Raw genomic sequence first — 16,307 nt, 5'->3', positions numbered from 1 at the left:
ATGGCCACGTCACTTCTCTCTCATGCCATCGGTGGGTGGCCAATCAGTTCATAGCTTTCTCCTCCCAATCAGCGGGTCGCTCTTTGCTCTGCCCCTGGCCAATCACCAGTCTTTCCTTACTCTGCCAATCAGCGGCCTTCGTCCTGCCTTGTATCTTCCTTCCACCAATCAGTGGCCAGCTTCTTGCCCCTACCTTGACCAATCACGAGTCCTTCTGGGCATGGCTCTCGGCCTGCCTGAGCAATGAGTGTTGCTATGCCAGTTGGTGATGTAGCTGGCTGCGGCTCCATCGGCAGTGCCCCAAACTGACTTCCGGTGAGTTTTGTTGTGGGGGGGAATTTAATTAGTGTGTGTGCTAATGGGCTTAACTACTCTACATGTCTGTGTGTGTTGCTATACGGGACAATGGATAATCACAGGACTCACGAACAGGGGAATTAGCATAATCCCTACTCCATTTAACATAATGCCATCCTAGTATGACCACAGAGATACACTTAATCCGACATCCGGGCTAGACAGGTCCCTGCTTATGTACAATGAGATGGTTCTTCTTCTTCACGACAGTCGGAGCATGATACCTACACAGATCTGAGTGATCTATATATCATTCTGCCCCAAAATTCATAACAATATGTATATATATATATATATATATATATATATATATATATATATATATATATATATATATATATATATGTATAGACAGTGCGGTGACATTACGCGCCAGTAAATGACTGCAGTTTGGAAATAAAAAGTAAAGTACAGCAACACGACGATGTGGTTTAAATAAATAAATAAATATTAATATATGCTGTACAGTGTTGTTGTATGAATGACTGAAAGGGGCTAATTTTCCATAGGATAGGTTAGTTATCACCCATATTGAATGTGTTAGAATAAACATGAGGAAATTTAATTGTGATACAAGATATGCGTCAGTTTATGTATAGAAAGAGGTCAATTCTGATCATGATTGCAATTGTGCACATCCATTAAAGGACAAATTGGATAAGGGTGATTAAACCCATAACGAGGCCGTGCCATAGACCTAACGACTCATCCGCTTGGTTGCTAATAAGGATGGGCAATTCCAAGAATTTTGGAATCAATTTGATTTCAAATACTATTTTCTAGGAATCGATGGAATCGAATATGATTCCAAGTATCTTTTTTATTTATTATTATTTGGTTTTAGGGGATGGGGAACGATTGGATTTCATATGCAACGTGCCAAGAACAACAGCATTCAAATTCCAATCACTGTCAAGGGAATAGCCCCTGAGAGTGATGTACTCCTGGGTTTAAAAATATGTCCCGATGAGACTATTCTGCATGATTTTGCAATGATTTTGGACGTCATATTTACAGTCCAAAGCCCTCACAAAGTCTTTGAAGCAAGAGGATTTTTTTGTATACAAAGTCGAGGTTCGTGTAAGAGCAACACATAAAACACAAAGACAAACAGAAAACACATAAAACGTATAATAAAGGGAGCGGGAGACAAGAATTGGAGAGAGGGGAAGCACATCAACAGTAGCGAACAGGGATGGTGGTAGATCCGTGGAAGAGAGAGGGCTGGGGGTGGGGGGGAGTTTGGGGAAACGGTATAAAACAAATGAACACTACTAGGAGGTTCAGGAAAGAAAAACGGAATTTGAAAAAGGTGGATTTGGGGTGTATTAACGGGGGTAGAAAAGATCAAGGTTTTGGATGGGGGAAGATAAGAGATGGTGGTGAACAGCTGTTTTAAAGACCTGGACGGAGGAGTGGGATTGAAGAGAGTGGGGGAGTTTGTTCCAGAGGTGGGAGAAAAGAGGAATGAAAAAGTGATTTTGGCAGTTTCACCGGAAGAAGGTTTCTGGCAGATCTTGTGCGTCCTGCAGGAATATTTGGGGGACAGAGCACAGACAGAGCTGGGGGAGCTAGGCCGGAGAGGAGTCGGTAGAAGACAGAATATGCTAGGAATGGTCGATTGTAAAATAGAACTTGTTGCCATTGCAGAGTTTTTTGGTTTCTTTGACTTCGTATTCTCAAGTCAGTAGTTGGTACTCAATCTGCTGCTCTGTTTCCAGATCGAACTTGTTGCCATTGCAGAGTTTTTTGGTTTCTTTGACTTCGTATTCTCAAGTCAGTAGTTGGTACTCAATCTGCTGCTCGGTTTCCAGATGCTTCCAGATACTTCCAGATGCACAGTGGTTGTCAAACTTTTTATTCAATTTAAAATTGCTGATGGTCTCGGTGGACCACTTCATAAACTTTTTTTTGTTTTACAAATCAAAGCTCACAACTCATATTTGTATATCATTAGTCTTACCTTTCTAATGCGATGGCTGCACCTGTTTTTTGAGTAAAGTTCTGGGAAGTCAGGTGTAATGTTGGTCAGTTTTATCATTACGTCAGGTTCCACATTCCTGCTTCTGTATCTAGACTTGAGGGTGGTAAGTGATGAAAATCCTGTGTCACACAGGTACATAGGAGCAAATGTCATGAAAAAACGCACCGATTGTCTGAAAGTTATGGGTGCTTTCCAGTTCTTTTCATCCAAAACTCAAATAGGAAATGTCTTTAAAATTCTGACCATAATGTTTTCATTCCTAAGAGGATTGCACATCCAGTTGCTCGTTTCGGATTCTTCTGGAAAGTAGTCGTCAAATTGTTTCTTGAGAGCAACATGTTCTTCAATGCAATTTTTTTAGTCAAGAACCAGTTCATTTTTAGACAAAAAGCTTTCCAATGTTGGGAATGCACTGAAGTCATCCTTATTTTTTACGCGACGAGCAAATAAGTCAAGTTTCTTGATTATTGCATCGATTTGTCTCACACATCCAATATAGTCACGAAAACTCCCTGCAGCGCAGCGCTCAATTCATTTAGGCCTGCGATTATATGGGAGAGGTAAGCCAATTCTGAGAGCCGGAATGGATCATCGCCAAAATAACCTGCGAATTGGAATGGATGGTCTGTTAGAAATCGCTGTACCACTGAACATAGCTCAAACAAACTAGGAAGTAATTTGCCTCTTGAGAATCACCGTACTTCTGTATGAAGAAGTTGCGCATGACCACTATCCATTTCAATGCACAGTACATTAAGAATTTGAGAATTCAAAGGTGTAGCTTTTGTGAAATTAACAGTTTTCACAGCAGAGTCCAAAACCCTTCATTTTCGCTGGCATTTTCTTGGCAGCTAGTACAATGTGCGTGTGCGTGCATGCATTGATATGTGTATAATAGTGGGCCATACTTGCAGATGCTCGGGTTCATCCTACATATAGGTATAATAAATCTAAGCTTTATGTTATTGAGGAACTGGATTGTGAAAGAGCTTTATCTCTTTGATTAAAGTGGATTTTGCTTGCATTCTGCGAGCACCTAAACAAATCAAATTCAGAATGAGCTCTTCATTTAAAAGTTTACAGCTACAGTAATTTTAAATGTAAATATAACAACCGTTGTTACATAAAACTCCCATATCGTTACATTTTAACGGGTTGCTGGCCAATGCGAAGAGGAATAATTTGTGATTCTAAGTCAAAGACGAATGTTAAGGTGAGTATCTGCTCAAAACAACAACCATACACACAAACACATATCTCTATATGTTTTCCACACTCAGTCACGACCCCTTTTTGGAGCTGAAACAACCACCAATCAATCAACCTCAACCTCAACCTCCACTGTTCGACCAGCCTCCAGAAACTTCCTCCAAGTCGAGTAAAAAATGCATAAAAAGGAATTACAATAAAACGTCTACACCATACTTCAAAATGGCTGATAAGAAACTCGCCAAACCTTCTCCCAACACTCTGCCTCCAGCTTACTGTACTTTCCTCCTCCATGTTCACTTCCCAAGGTAATGACAATATGCCCAAGATTACCTGCCTTGTTGTACCTGACCAGATGACAATGTCAGGCCACAACCTTGTCATGCAGATCTGCTCCAGGCATACCATTTGCGACTTTAGATGTGCCACCACCTGCTAATCACAAGCATCTGACAGACCTCTTGCCTTCCACCTCCTCCTCTTTCTACCTTTCACCACTTGACCCTCTTTGACAAACAACACCTCTCTCCCATCGGCCTCCTTCTCCATTCCTCCCTCTCAATCTCATCACCTCTTGTTGCACCATCTGCACTACCATCGCCAGCACCTGATCGTGCCACCATCTGTATCTTACTGCTGTTAATACTACTGAGCATGCACACCGTGCATGCTGCACCGTTCCCACACATCCACACCAAGAGCAGCTCTCTTCCTGCAACAACCCCCACACCCTCAACATCATATTTTGCCTGCAACAGGAAATTCAACAGTATTTGCGCCATCCACCAAATCTGTTGCCACTTCAACGTCCTCACCTGCACACCTTCCCACCACGTCCCAGCACCTTGCTGTGTTCCCCATAGCTCATGCTTCATCCACCCCAAACCCTGCTTCCCGTGCTGCACCATTCCCATCACCTCCTCCTGTTGCAATTGCTCCTCCATTTCATCCACCCCTGCTCTTGCATTCGACTTCCAACTTCCCTTCTTCTTAGGAGAGCATTCTTCACCACTGGATCATTTTAATCCAGCACTATCATTAACTCCCGCACCCTCACTACCTTAGACTCCTTGGTTAATTATATAATGGCAAACCTGAGTTTTCCACCCTGACCACAAAAAACAGTGTGGCACTCCCAACCACCTCCTCACCAAAGCCTCCATCCTCTCCACATGCCCAATCAATCGCAATATCATAAACCATCAATGGCCACAATACTCGAGGCATCAATACAAACTTCAAAGACAATATCTTCAAATTTCCTGGCAAACCACATCAATCAATCCTCTTCAAACCTCTCAGAAGCTGGGTTTTTACCTCTACTCTTCCCACATCATGCAACACCACCATACACCATGTTCCCAAGCTCTACATGGGAGCCTCTGCCAATGTTGGAACTACCTCCCCTCCCAGGTCAAACCTGTGACTGTAATTTACTACCCCTCATCTCACCCCAACGCTCCTTGACCTTCTTTGTTGAAGCCCATTCTTGCCCACCGCATCAACCTTTCCAGTCGTCCCAGTACCTCCACTGCTGCATCAGCTGACTGTTGGACAACTGTCAGGTTATCCATTTATGCAAACATCGCTGGCAACCTCTGACCAGGGGGAGCTCTACTCATTTCCCATGTCCACTCACAGAAAAGTACTCATTTTGCTGACCTCGGAAGGATCAGAACCTCGGAATTTGCTGACTGACAGGCTGAATCAGCCCACCTGACGCTATTCAATGACACAACAGGGAGCTCGAACTCAAGACCCTACGATCTTGACACTAATCAGGCTGGATTATTTTGGACCTTCTCAAAGGCACGGGGGAGGTTGAGGGTTTACAAACTCCAAACTCAGGGTACAAATAAATTTTTTTGGGGGCAACAATAGACTATGTACCCGCAGCCTCCCTCGTGGGAGAGTAAATTCGCTTTGTAAATGCGTAGCGTGTAGCACCACCTGGTGGTGGTGGCAGAGAGTACTACAACTTCCTTTTTTTTTTTACCTGGGCAACGCTGAGGTTAATGTACTCTTCGCACTTTAAATGTAAATTTGTCCTCCTTCCCTTCACTCCTCTCCCTTTCTTCACCTCCCCCCTTCCTCACCTGCACCCTTCCTCTCCTTCTCCCCTTCCCATCCCTCACTCCCCGGACCTACCCTCCTCCCGCCCCCCCCTACGCTCCGAACACCTGAAACTTCAGCTAGTTAGAAAATAAAAAAAACTTCAGAGATCAATTACACAGAAGAAGCCACAAGATCCATCCCACCTTTGCTGTATCAAAATCAGATTATATTTTTCATAATTTAACTATTTTCATAACTCATATTTCATATTTTTCATAACTCATTAATTAAATCCGTATTTAATTAATTACTGACATATCACATAATTGATTTCATCTCCAAATTGTTTATTTCTGATTCAGACTCTTACTCATTGGCAAAGTTTGAGTCGTGAAGGCACCAACCAGGTCCACTCTTATTAAGGTCATCGCGGGATGTTTTTACATCTGAATCACTAATCTATATAGTAGAAGAAAGGCAGCTTAACTCCCGCCAGGATGATATGCTCCATAATGCAGCACCTCCTGCTGACATGAGCACAGCTGAATTTTGAGGTCGGAATGGAAGTAAACTTTGCGTTCGCCCTTCATTTTGACGACACTAAAGCCATTACTCACTCCGTCTCCATCCACATCGGCAAGGCGGACAGCCTCGGGGAACAGGCTGCCCGAATAGTTGAGCAGCAGACGCTCCACGAAACACACGCTGCGCATGGCTGCAGATGCTCTCCCTACACGTCACGTCCTGAGACTTTCACTGCGGGTTTCTCAGATCAGCATGAGCGTTACAATTTACACCTCCGTCTTTCAAATCACCGAATAATCACTTCATTTTGCCGGTTTACTGTTTCATTCATGACACAAGTGGCAAGTTCCCAAACAGACAAAAGCGTACTCATTTATTTATTTATAAAGAGAACGCCATTGAGTCTTTCAAATACAAGTAAATAAATACAGTAAACAAAACTTCAAGACTGCTCCAATACACTCGACGTATTCAGAATCGGCATTCAACAAGGAAGTTTATAATCAATCACGTGGTTTCAAAATTCAATAGAACATAATTCTCCCGAAAAAAGAATCAACTCCAATTTTGCCTTCGCTCGTAATGATTCCCAATTTCACCTTTGTTGAAATTTCAATGTTTCCTCGCCATTCTGGGACAGCGACAAATAAAGAGCGGGAAACCAGCCTCGCTTGAAATAATACGATTACACTCCACATTTTGGACAAATATGAATTTTAAAATAAACCAACTTAAAAGCATCAATGTCTTGAAGGAAAAAAGTATTATATATATAGAAATATTGGAATCTGCGACAACCGCACAGAACAATATAGCGCTTATTCACAACTTTATTTCTGACTTTTATATCTTTAATAACTGTTCACCTTGTTAATATATGCTAGAATATCAGTCCCGCCGCTTCCCTGACGGAAATATAAATCGTTGTGTACTTGGAAAAAAAAAAACCGATTTTATGAATGGGGAAAAAAATTAAATTAGGCGGTGTATAGATACCCGGCTGAGCTAAACACTCACGGAGCGAGGAGATTGCTAATGGGATATTTATCACAGCCTTTTTAGATGCTGAATTGAGAATTGAGAATAATAGCCGGCGAAGCCGGTGTTGTCAATAAACGCGTACGTATTAGCCGGCGAAGCCGGTGTTGTGAATGAACGCGTACGTATTTAATGTTGAAAAGCCAGATGTTGCTGGATCCTTTGAGAATTCCGAAGCTTTGACGCACCAAATCGCCAATGGAGCCCGCCATCTTGCGGATGTGGAAGTATGCATAAACAATTGCGAAAAAGTTCAATAGGACTTTGTTTCACCCATCTTTTTTTGATTCACAATCTTATGTTGAAAAGCCAGATTTTGCAGGATCCTTTAAGAATTCCGAAGCTTTGACGCACCAAATCGCTCCATGGAGGCCGCCATCTTGCGGATGCGGAAGTATGCATTAAAAATTGAGAAAAAGTTCAATTGGTGCCCTCGGAACTCACGGAGGTATACCTCCGTGTCGGAACTACGTAACTTCCGGTTAGTGCACCCTTCGCGACAACAGTCGTGACTCTGGGGCATTTTCGAAATTTTTCGCTTCTTTAGTGGTAGACCTAAAAAGCCGAATTAGGCTTCAATCCCATGCTTCCATGCTCAGTAGGTTTGTCTGATTTATGATGTTGTCCTGCACCTACCGGTATAAGCGGTTTACATAAAGAAAGAAAGCTCGGTTTGATTAACGACAGTCACACATTGCCGTTGAAACGGCGCTATCGTCTGATCTGTCGGCACTGATCTTACTGCAAGCTAACTTCTTCTGGTGGAAGAAGCCGCAGTGCGCGGAGAGAACCAGCCCTGACAGCGACTGAAGTTAGAAGACGACACACATACTGTGAAAACGTATGTTAAGCCCAGTAAAAAATTCTTAAAATAGGCCTTAAGCTAGCACATCGTATAGTTACTTCCTTAAGCTTCTTGTGACATTTATTGTATGTAGGTATTGGGGAGGACTGTCTGCTCTTGTCTTTTACCAAGTATTACCAGGTACAGTACCGACTACACCGACCTACTACCTACCCTACTTATGCCATAGTGATGGGTAAAATAGTGGCAAGAGGCTTTGGCTTCGCCGGCTCATTGCGGCTTTGCAGTCGGGTACTAGTTAGTATGTCAAAAACCAGATCGTGCTGTATCCCTTGGCTTGAGAATTCCGAAGCGCAATGGAGGCCGCCATCTTGCGGATGCGGAAGTATGCATAACAAATTGAAAAACATTCAATAGGAGTTTCTTTCACCCGTCTTTGTTTGATTCACAATCTTATGCACCTCTAATTGATAATTAAAATACTTTAAGACCAACCTCGGCCCGCACGGGCCTGGTTATCTTCAGCGAAAATCGTCACCAAACACCAGAACCAATGAGATTCGAGCATTTGAAAAAATTATTTCTGAAACCAAATCACTCAATGGAGGCCGCCATCGACCGGATGCGGAAGTTTGCATAAAACAATTGCGAAAAAGTTCAATAGGAGTTTGTTTCACCTGTCTTTGTTTGATTCACAATCTAATGCACCTCTAATTTGTAATTAAAATACTTTAAAACCAACCTCGTTATCTTCAACGAAAATCGTTCCCTGCTCCAATGAGATTCGATGAGATTCGAGCATTTCAAAAATTATTTCAAAAAAGCTTATTACGCGTTTCGGAGGGTCAAATATTCTAAAATTGACGAAGAATTATTTTTTAGAAATCTTGCGGCCGTCGGGGATAGTTTTTCACGGCCGGAAATATCCGAAGTTGAGACCGAATTCACCGAATCAATCAAGAAGGAAATTTTATCAATTTTAATCTCATCCAGAATGCAAATGGTGTAATTTTGAACTAGGTACAGTACCTACTACACCGACCTACTACCAACTACCTAACCTACTGATGCCATAGTGATGGGTAAAATAGTGGCAAGAGGCTTTGGCTTCGCCGGCTCATTGCGGCTTTGCAGTCGGGTACGTGTTAGCCGGCGAAGCCGGTGTTGTGAATGAACGCGTACGTATTTAATGTTGAAAAGCCAGATGTTGCTGGATCCTTTGTGAATTCCGAAGCTGTGACGCACCAAATCGCTCAATGGAGGCCGACATCTTGCAGATGTGGAAGTATGCATAAACAATTGCGAAAAAGTTAAATAGGACTTTGTTTCACCCATCTTTTTTTGATTCACAATCTTATGTTGAAAAGCCAGAATTTTGCAGGATCCTTTAAGAATTCCGAAGCTTTGATGCACCAAATCACTCAATGGTGGCCGCCATCGACCGGATGCGGAAGTTTGCATAAAACAATTGCGAAAAAGTTCAATTGGGGTTTGTTTCACCCGTCTTTGTTTGATTCACAATCTTATGCACCTCCAATTTGTAATTAAAATACTTTAAGAACAACCTCGTTATCTTCAACGAAAATCGTCACCAAACACCGGAACCAATGAGATTCGAGCATTTGAAAAAATATTTTTTTAAAGCTTATGACGCGTTTCGGAGGGTGAAAACGGCATCTTATATTCGAAAATTGACGAAGAATTATTTTTTTAGAAATCTAGCGGCCGTAGGGGATAGTTTTTCATGGCCGGAAATATCCAAAGTTGAGACGGAATTCACCGAATTAATCAAGAAGTAAATTTTATCAATTTTAATCTCATCCAGAATGCAAATGGTACCTACTACACCTACTACACCTACTACACCTACTACACCTACGGTACCTACTACACCTACGGTACCTACTACACCTACGGTACCTACTACACCTACGGTACCTACTACACCTACCTACTACCAACTACCTAACCTACTGATGCTATAGTGATGGGTAAAATAGTGGCAAGAGGCTTTGGCTTCGCCGGCTCATTGCGGCTTTGCAGTCGGGTACTAGTAGCCGGCAAAGCCGGTGTTGTGAATGAACGCGAACGTATTATGTTGAAAAACCAGATTTTGCTGGATCCTTTAAGAATTCCGAAGCTTTGATGCACCAAATCACTCAATGGTGGCCGCCATCGACCGGATGCGGAAGTTTGCATAAAACAATTGCGAAAAAGTTCAATTGGGGTTTGTTTCACCCGTCTTTGTTTGATTCACAATCTTATGCACCTCCAATTTGTAATTAAAATACTTTAAGAACAACCTCGTTATCTTCAACGAAAATCGTCACCAAACACCGGAACCAATGAGATTCGAGCATTTGAAAAAATATTTTTTTAAAGCTTATGACGCGTTTCGGAGGGTGAAAACGGCATCTTATATTCGAAAATTGACGAAGAATTATTTTTTTAGAAATCTAGCGGCCGTAGGGGATAGTTTTTCATGGCCGGAAATATCCAAAGTTGAGACGGAATTCACCGAATTAATCAAGAAGTAAATTTTATCAATTTTAATCTCATCCAGAATGCAAATGGTACCTACTACACCTACTACACCTACTACACCTACTACACCTACGGTACCTACTACACCTACGGTACCTACTACACCTACGGTACCTACTACACCTACGGTACCTACTACACCTACCTACTACCAACTACCTAACCTACTGATGCTATAGTGATGGGTAAAATAGTGGCAAGAGGCTTTGGCTTCGCCGGCTCATTGCGGCTTTGCAGTCGGGTACTAGTAGCCGGCAAAGCCGGTGTTGTGAATGAACGCGAACGTATTATGTTGAAAAACCAGATTTTGCTGGATCCTTTGAGAATTCCAAGCTTTGACGCACCAAATCACTCAATGGAGGCCGCCATCTTGCGGATGCGGAAGTATGCATAAAAATTGCGAAAAAGTTCAATAGGAGTTCAGACAAACAAATCTTTGTCGGCGAGGTCACGTCTTTTCGAAGCTGTCCATGCGCTCACACTTTCGAAGTTAAGTAATTTTTCACAATTGTGTTTTTGTCGAAACTGTATCTATCCTTCGGTGTGTGTACCTACAGTGTGTCCTTAGTAAGATTCTCGGTGTTAATTTTTCATACATGCATACAAAATCGTCGGTTAATTCATGTCGTGTATTTTGAGGCGTAGTAGGCTACCGTGTCCGACCTTGAGGCTTTGTTTTTCTCTCAGCGGTCCATCTATTGTGCTGCAATTACTTTCGCTCTCTGTTTTTGACCCAGTCTTTCACCCCATACTTCCTTGTTTAAAATCTCAACTCAAAAAAAAACCAACTAAAAAAAAGAAGATATTACTTCTCTGTTCTTATTCGTTGTTCTTATTCGTTTATTCGTTGTTCTTTTTGTTAGTTCGTTCTTCGATCACGTGTTTCACCTCCATTTCCATTTTCCATTTCCCCAGATAGTTTTCACTGCTCAATTTAAAAATGTTTAAACTTACCCCTGAAGTACTGTATTCTGTCATATATTATAACACCTTTTTATTCTTCTTCTATAAAAGGATGCTTTCGATTTGCTCACCAAAGCTATTCATTCCCAAAAAAAAATCCATCTCTTACAGTTCCTCTTTTCTACATTCCCGAAACTCTCCTGCACTCCACCCCTCCTCCAGCGTCCTCAAACGTATTTTTGACTCGAATGTCACAAGAAACTCATTTTGCAATAAATGTTCGTTTCCCATTAATCGTACACTTTCTAAAATCCAATCTCACCCCTCCCCCCCCAATCTTCCCCATCACCCCTCCCCTCCAAATCTTCCCCTTCACCCATCTCTTTAAAATCTTCCCCCTTGCCCCTCCCCTCCAAATCTTCCCCATCACGCATCCCTTTCAAATCTTCCCCCTTGCCCCTCCCTTCCAAATCTTCCCCATCACCCCTTCCCTCCAAAACTTCCCCATCACCCCTCCCCTCCAAAACTTCCCCATCACCCCTCCCCTCCAAATCTACCCACTTGCCCCTCCCCTCCAAATCTTCCCCATCACCCATCTCTTTCAAATCTTCCCCCTTGCCCCTCCCCTCCAAATCTTCCCCATCACCCATCCCTTTCAAATCTCCCCCCTTTCCCCTTCCTTCCTAAACTCCCCCCACACCCCTCCCCTCCGAGACTCTCCCTCGCTCCTCCCCTCCTAGACTCCCCTCTCACCCCTCCTCCTCAAAGGGTCCTCCCCGCTTCTTCCCCCTTCCAACTTTCACCTTCATCTCCCCCAACCTTCTGCCTCGCTCTTCCCCCTCCTCAAATAACACCTCACTGTGCCTCACCCAATCACCATCAAACCTTTTGTCCACCCCATTCTTCCCTTTCTCCAAGCTATTCTGAAATCTCTGACACACTTTCAACAGCTCTCCCTACCACTTCCTCCTCTTCCACATCTTACCTTACCCCTCCCCCACCCCCCCTGTTCTGTATCCGATGCTCCCCCTTCCTCTTCATTAACGGTATGGACCTAAAACATCCGGGGCCTTCGCTCAAACTTGACTGATCTCTCCATACAGGTTGCTTCTGACAAACCAGACGTGATCTGCTCAACAGAAACTTTCCTCCTTCATGATGTCTCTGATTCCTTGGTATCTCTCCCAGGTTACTGCCTCCTCTGGTATGATAGACCTGAGCCTCGTCCTGGAGGTGGGGTTGCTATCTTTATAAAAAAACTCTCTTCCTCACTCACCCTGCACTGCCCTCTCTCCACCTCACCCCCAGGAATACCTTTGGCTACGGCTTCCCCTTCGCTCCCACCTTTTGTTCATATGTGTGTTGTACCGTCCACCAAACAGTGATGACTCCATCTACATCTCGCTGTCTGATAATATGGACCAACTTCTATCTACCCATCCCAACTCTCTCTTCGTCACATGTGGTGATTTCAATTGTCACCATGCCGGTTGGCTGGGTGTGGGTACCACTCTCACCAGCCATGGCTCCTCAGCAAAGGACTTCTGCGACTCACTGGGACTGACACAATCTGTCAATTTCCCGACCCGGATCTCAGTCAACGGAGCGTCTTCTCTTCTGGACTTGGTTATGACTAACTTCCCTGAAAATGTCTGCTGCTCTTCTTCTGCTACAATCGGCTCATCTGAGCATGTGCTTGTTAAAGTGGACATCTCTCTGACCATTCTCAGAGAGCCTCCTCAGCGTCGACGAGTCTAGCATTTCACTCAGGCCAACTGGCACGGTCTTCAAGCAGCCATCAATCATCTGGACTGGTCTCCCATCTCTACCGCCTCTGACATCAACTCATCCTGGGAATTCTTCCAAAGTAAATTGCTCTCTCTCATGCACAAATTTATCCCATCTCGTCTTCAGTTGTCATACCCTTCCTCCCGTCCATGGTACACGGAATCCTGTGGTGAGGCTGTTGCCCAGAAACAACTTGCCTTCGTCTCCTGGAAAGCAAATCCAACGGAAGGAAATCTCATTTCCTTTCACAAAGCCCGAAACAAGTTTGTGTCCACCCTCAGGAGAGCCAGGAAGCAATATCTCTCCGTTCTCAAGATCGAACTCTCTTATCTGTCTCCCTCTTCCAAATCCTGGTGGCGTCTGGTCAAATCTGTTTCTGGTGTTTGTTCCCCCTCCATCCCCTCCCTCACCTCAAACGGCTACACAGCTGACTCCACACGTGAAAAAGCTGAATGCCTAAACTCTGTGTTTGCCTCTAAATCTTGTGTCCCAAACCCATCCCTCTCTGTACCCACAGTACCCAGTCGTACCCAGCTGCTCACTGGACTCTGTGTCCTTTCCTCTTGACGAGGTGGAAAAGTTTCTGTCAACCCTCAACTCTGATTCTGCAACTGGACCTGACGGCATCAGCCCATGGGTCCTAAAATCCTGTTCTTCCGCTCTTTCACTCCCTCTCTCTGTTCTCTTCACCCTCTCTTTTGCTCAAGGTCATCTGCCATCTGCTTGGAAATCAGCCAACATCACCGCTTTGCACAAAAAGGTGCATAAACAGATCCTAGCAACTACAGACCAATCAGCCTTTTCCCAATTATCAGCAAAGTCATGGAATCCATCATTGCTTCGGATATGAAATCTTTCCTCTTCTCCAATGGCTTGATCTCTGATCATCAAATTGGTTTCAGACCTGGTCACTCTACTCTGGACATGCTGCTTCTGCTTTCTCAACAATGGATGGAGGTCCTCAATGCCAAACAGGAAATTAGAGCTGTCTCCCTTAACATATCACGTGCCTTCGATACGGTCTGGCACCCCGCTCTGCTCACCAAACTCTCCTCCTTCGGTATCCATGGAAATCTCCACGCATGGCTGGCGGACTTCCTCTTTAGTCGTAGTCAACGTGTGGCCCTGAATGGGTTTCTCTCATCTCCTCTTCCTGTTCAGGCTGGAGTTCCCCAAGGCAGTGTTCTGGGCCCTGTGCTTTTTCTGGTCTTCATCAATGATCTATCTGACTCTCTTGAAAATCCTCTCTATCTCTTTTCTGATGACTCTACTCTCTGTCACTCCATTCCTCATCCCTCAGATCGGCAGTCTGCAGTCTCCTCACTCTCTGCAGACCTGGATGAAATCACAGACTGGGCAAACAAGTGGAACATGTCTTTCAATCTTGGCAAATCTCACACTCTTACGATGTCTCTCCGAAAAGACCGACTGGACAACCCTCCCATCCACTTTCTGAATAATCCTCTCCAAGAAGTTCTGTCACTCAAGCTTTTGGGTCTCACTATCTGCCATGATCTTTCCTGGGAAAACCACATTTCAAATCTGGCCTCCAAAGCCAGTCGCCGACTGGGCATCCTCCTTTGTGCGAAGTCCTTCCTTGGCACACCTGAGCTCCTCACCACATACAAGGCTTTCATCCGCAGCTCAATGGAATACTGCTCTCCCCTCTGGGCTGGTGCTCCTGCCTCACACCGAGCTCGTCTTCACGCTGTTGAAACCAAAGCGTTCAGAATCATTGGAATCTCCCGTGATGAAGCTAACTCCAGGGGCCTTTCACTCACTCACCGCAGGCAGGTTGGTGGTCTTTCTGTCTTCTACCGACTTCTCTCCGGCCTTGCCCCCCCAGCTCTCTCTGGGCTCTGTCCCCCAAATATTCCTACAGGTCGCACAAGATCTGCCTGCAACCCTCTTATGGTTAAACTGCCAAAATCAAGACTCTCTGCTCACCTTCACTCCTTCGCTCCTCTTTTCTCCTGCCTCTGGAACAAACTCCCTCACTCTCTTCAATCCCACTCCTCCCTCCAGGTCTTTAAAACAGCTGTTCACCACCATCTCTTATCTTCCCCCATCCAAAACCTTGATCTTTCCTTCCCCCGCTAATTTCACCCCAACTCCACTTTTTTGAAATACCAACTTCTGTCCTGGAAGTCCTTGGTGTCCTTGTGTTTTATACTTCTCCCACCCCCCCCCCCTCCCCCCTTCCCACGCCTCCTCCCCCCAAGCCCTCTCCCACACATCTCCCGATGTCCCTGCTCTCAAATGTTGTGTTTGTGTGCTTCCCCTTCTCTCCCCATCTTGTCTACCGCTCCCTCTTTGTATATATTTTGTTTGTCTGTTTGATTTGTTTGTGAAATAAATGTTAGCCCTTTCACGAGCCTCGATTCTGTATACAAAAAAAGAAGAAATAAAAAAGGAGTTTGTTCCACCCGTCTTTTTTTGATTCACAATCTTATGCACCTCTAATCTGAAATTAAAATACTTTAAGACCAACCTCGTTCCCCGAAACTTATCTTCAACGAAAATCGTCACCAAACACCGGAACCAATGAGATTCGAGTATTTGAAAAAATATTTCAAAAAAGCTTAGTACCGCGTTTCGGAGGTTGAAAACGGTGTCAAATATTCTAAAATTGACGAAGAATTATTTTTTAGAAATCTCGCGTCCGTAGGGGATAGTTTTTCACGGCCGGAAATATCCGAAGTTGAGACGGAATTCACCGAATTAATCAAGAAGGAAATTTTATCAATTTTAATCTCATCCAGAATGCAAATGGTGTTATTTTGAACTTGGTACGGTACCTACTACACCTACCTACTACCAACTACCTAACCTACTGATGCCACAGTGATGGGTAAAACAGTGGCAAGAGGCTTTGGCTTCGCCGGCTCATTGCGGCTTTGCAGTAGGGTACTAGTATATAACAACACATTAAGAGGAAGATCAAAATAAAAAATAATTTCTCGCCCATGCCCCTCTCTTTTGATCAAACAGTCTGGGGAACGTATTTCCTTTAGGCGTGTGCGATTTGCACTTCTGGAAGAAGAAGAGCTCTCTTCCGGTCGTTCGACTTGGACTCTTCTGTTCTCGGAAGCTCTTCTG

The 16,307-nt window shown here is 44.0% G+C and overlaps 1 protein-coding gene across 6 annotated transcripts in view; it reads right to left on the bottom strand.

Moving 5' to 3' along the window:
- ITFG2 (integrin alpha FG-GAP repeat containing 2) overlaps positions 1-6,641 on the bottom strand; it is a 143,594-nt gene extending 136,953 nt beyond the window's left edge. For 4 of the 6 annotated variants that reach the window (XM_078777227.1, XM_068118545.2, XM_068118553.2 and 1 more), the window contains exon 1: positions 6,223-6,624. Coding sequence is in view for 5 of the 6 variants with exons in the window: in XM_068118545.2 (XP_067974646.2) it covers positions 6,223-6,318 (96 nt within the window). In the remaining variant the exon portion in view is untranslated. Of the gene's footprint in view, positions 1-6,222 lie in introns of all 6 variants that reach the window. The other 2 variants (XM_068118560.2, XM_078777236.1) reach the window with 2 other exon arrangements.
- Positions 6,642-16,307: the final 9,666 nt, after the last annotated feature.

This window comes from Myxine glutinosa, chromosome 1 (genome assembly GCF_964187855.1).
Source record: "Myxine glutinosa chromosome 1, kmMyxGlut1.1, whole genome shotgun sequence".
Lineage (NCBI taxonomy): Eukaryota > Metazoa > Chordata > Myxini > Myxiniformes > Myxinidae > Myxine > Myxine glutinosa.
This window is presented reverse-complemented; position numbering and strand designations above follow the sequence as displayed.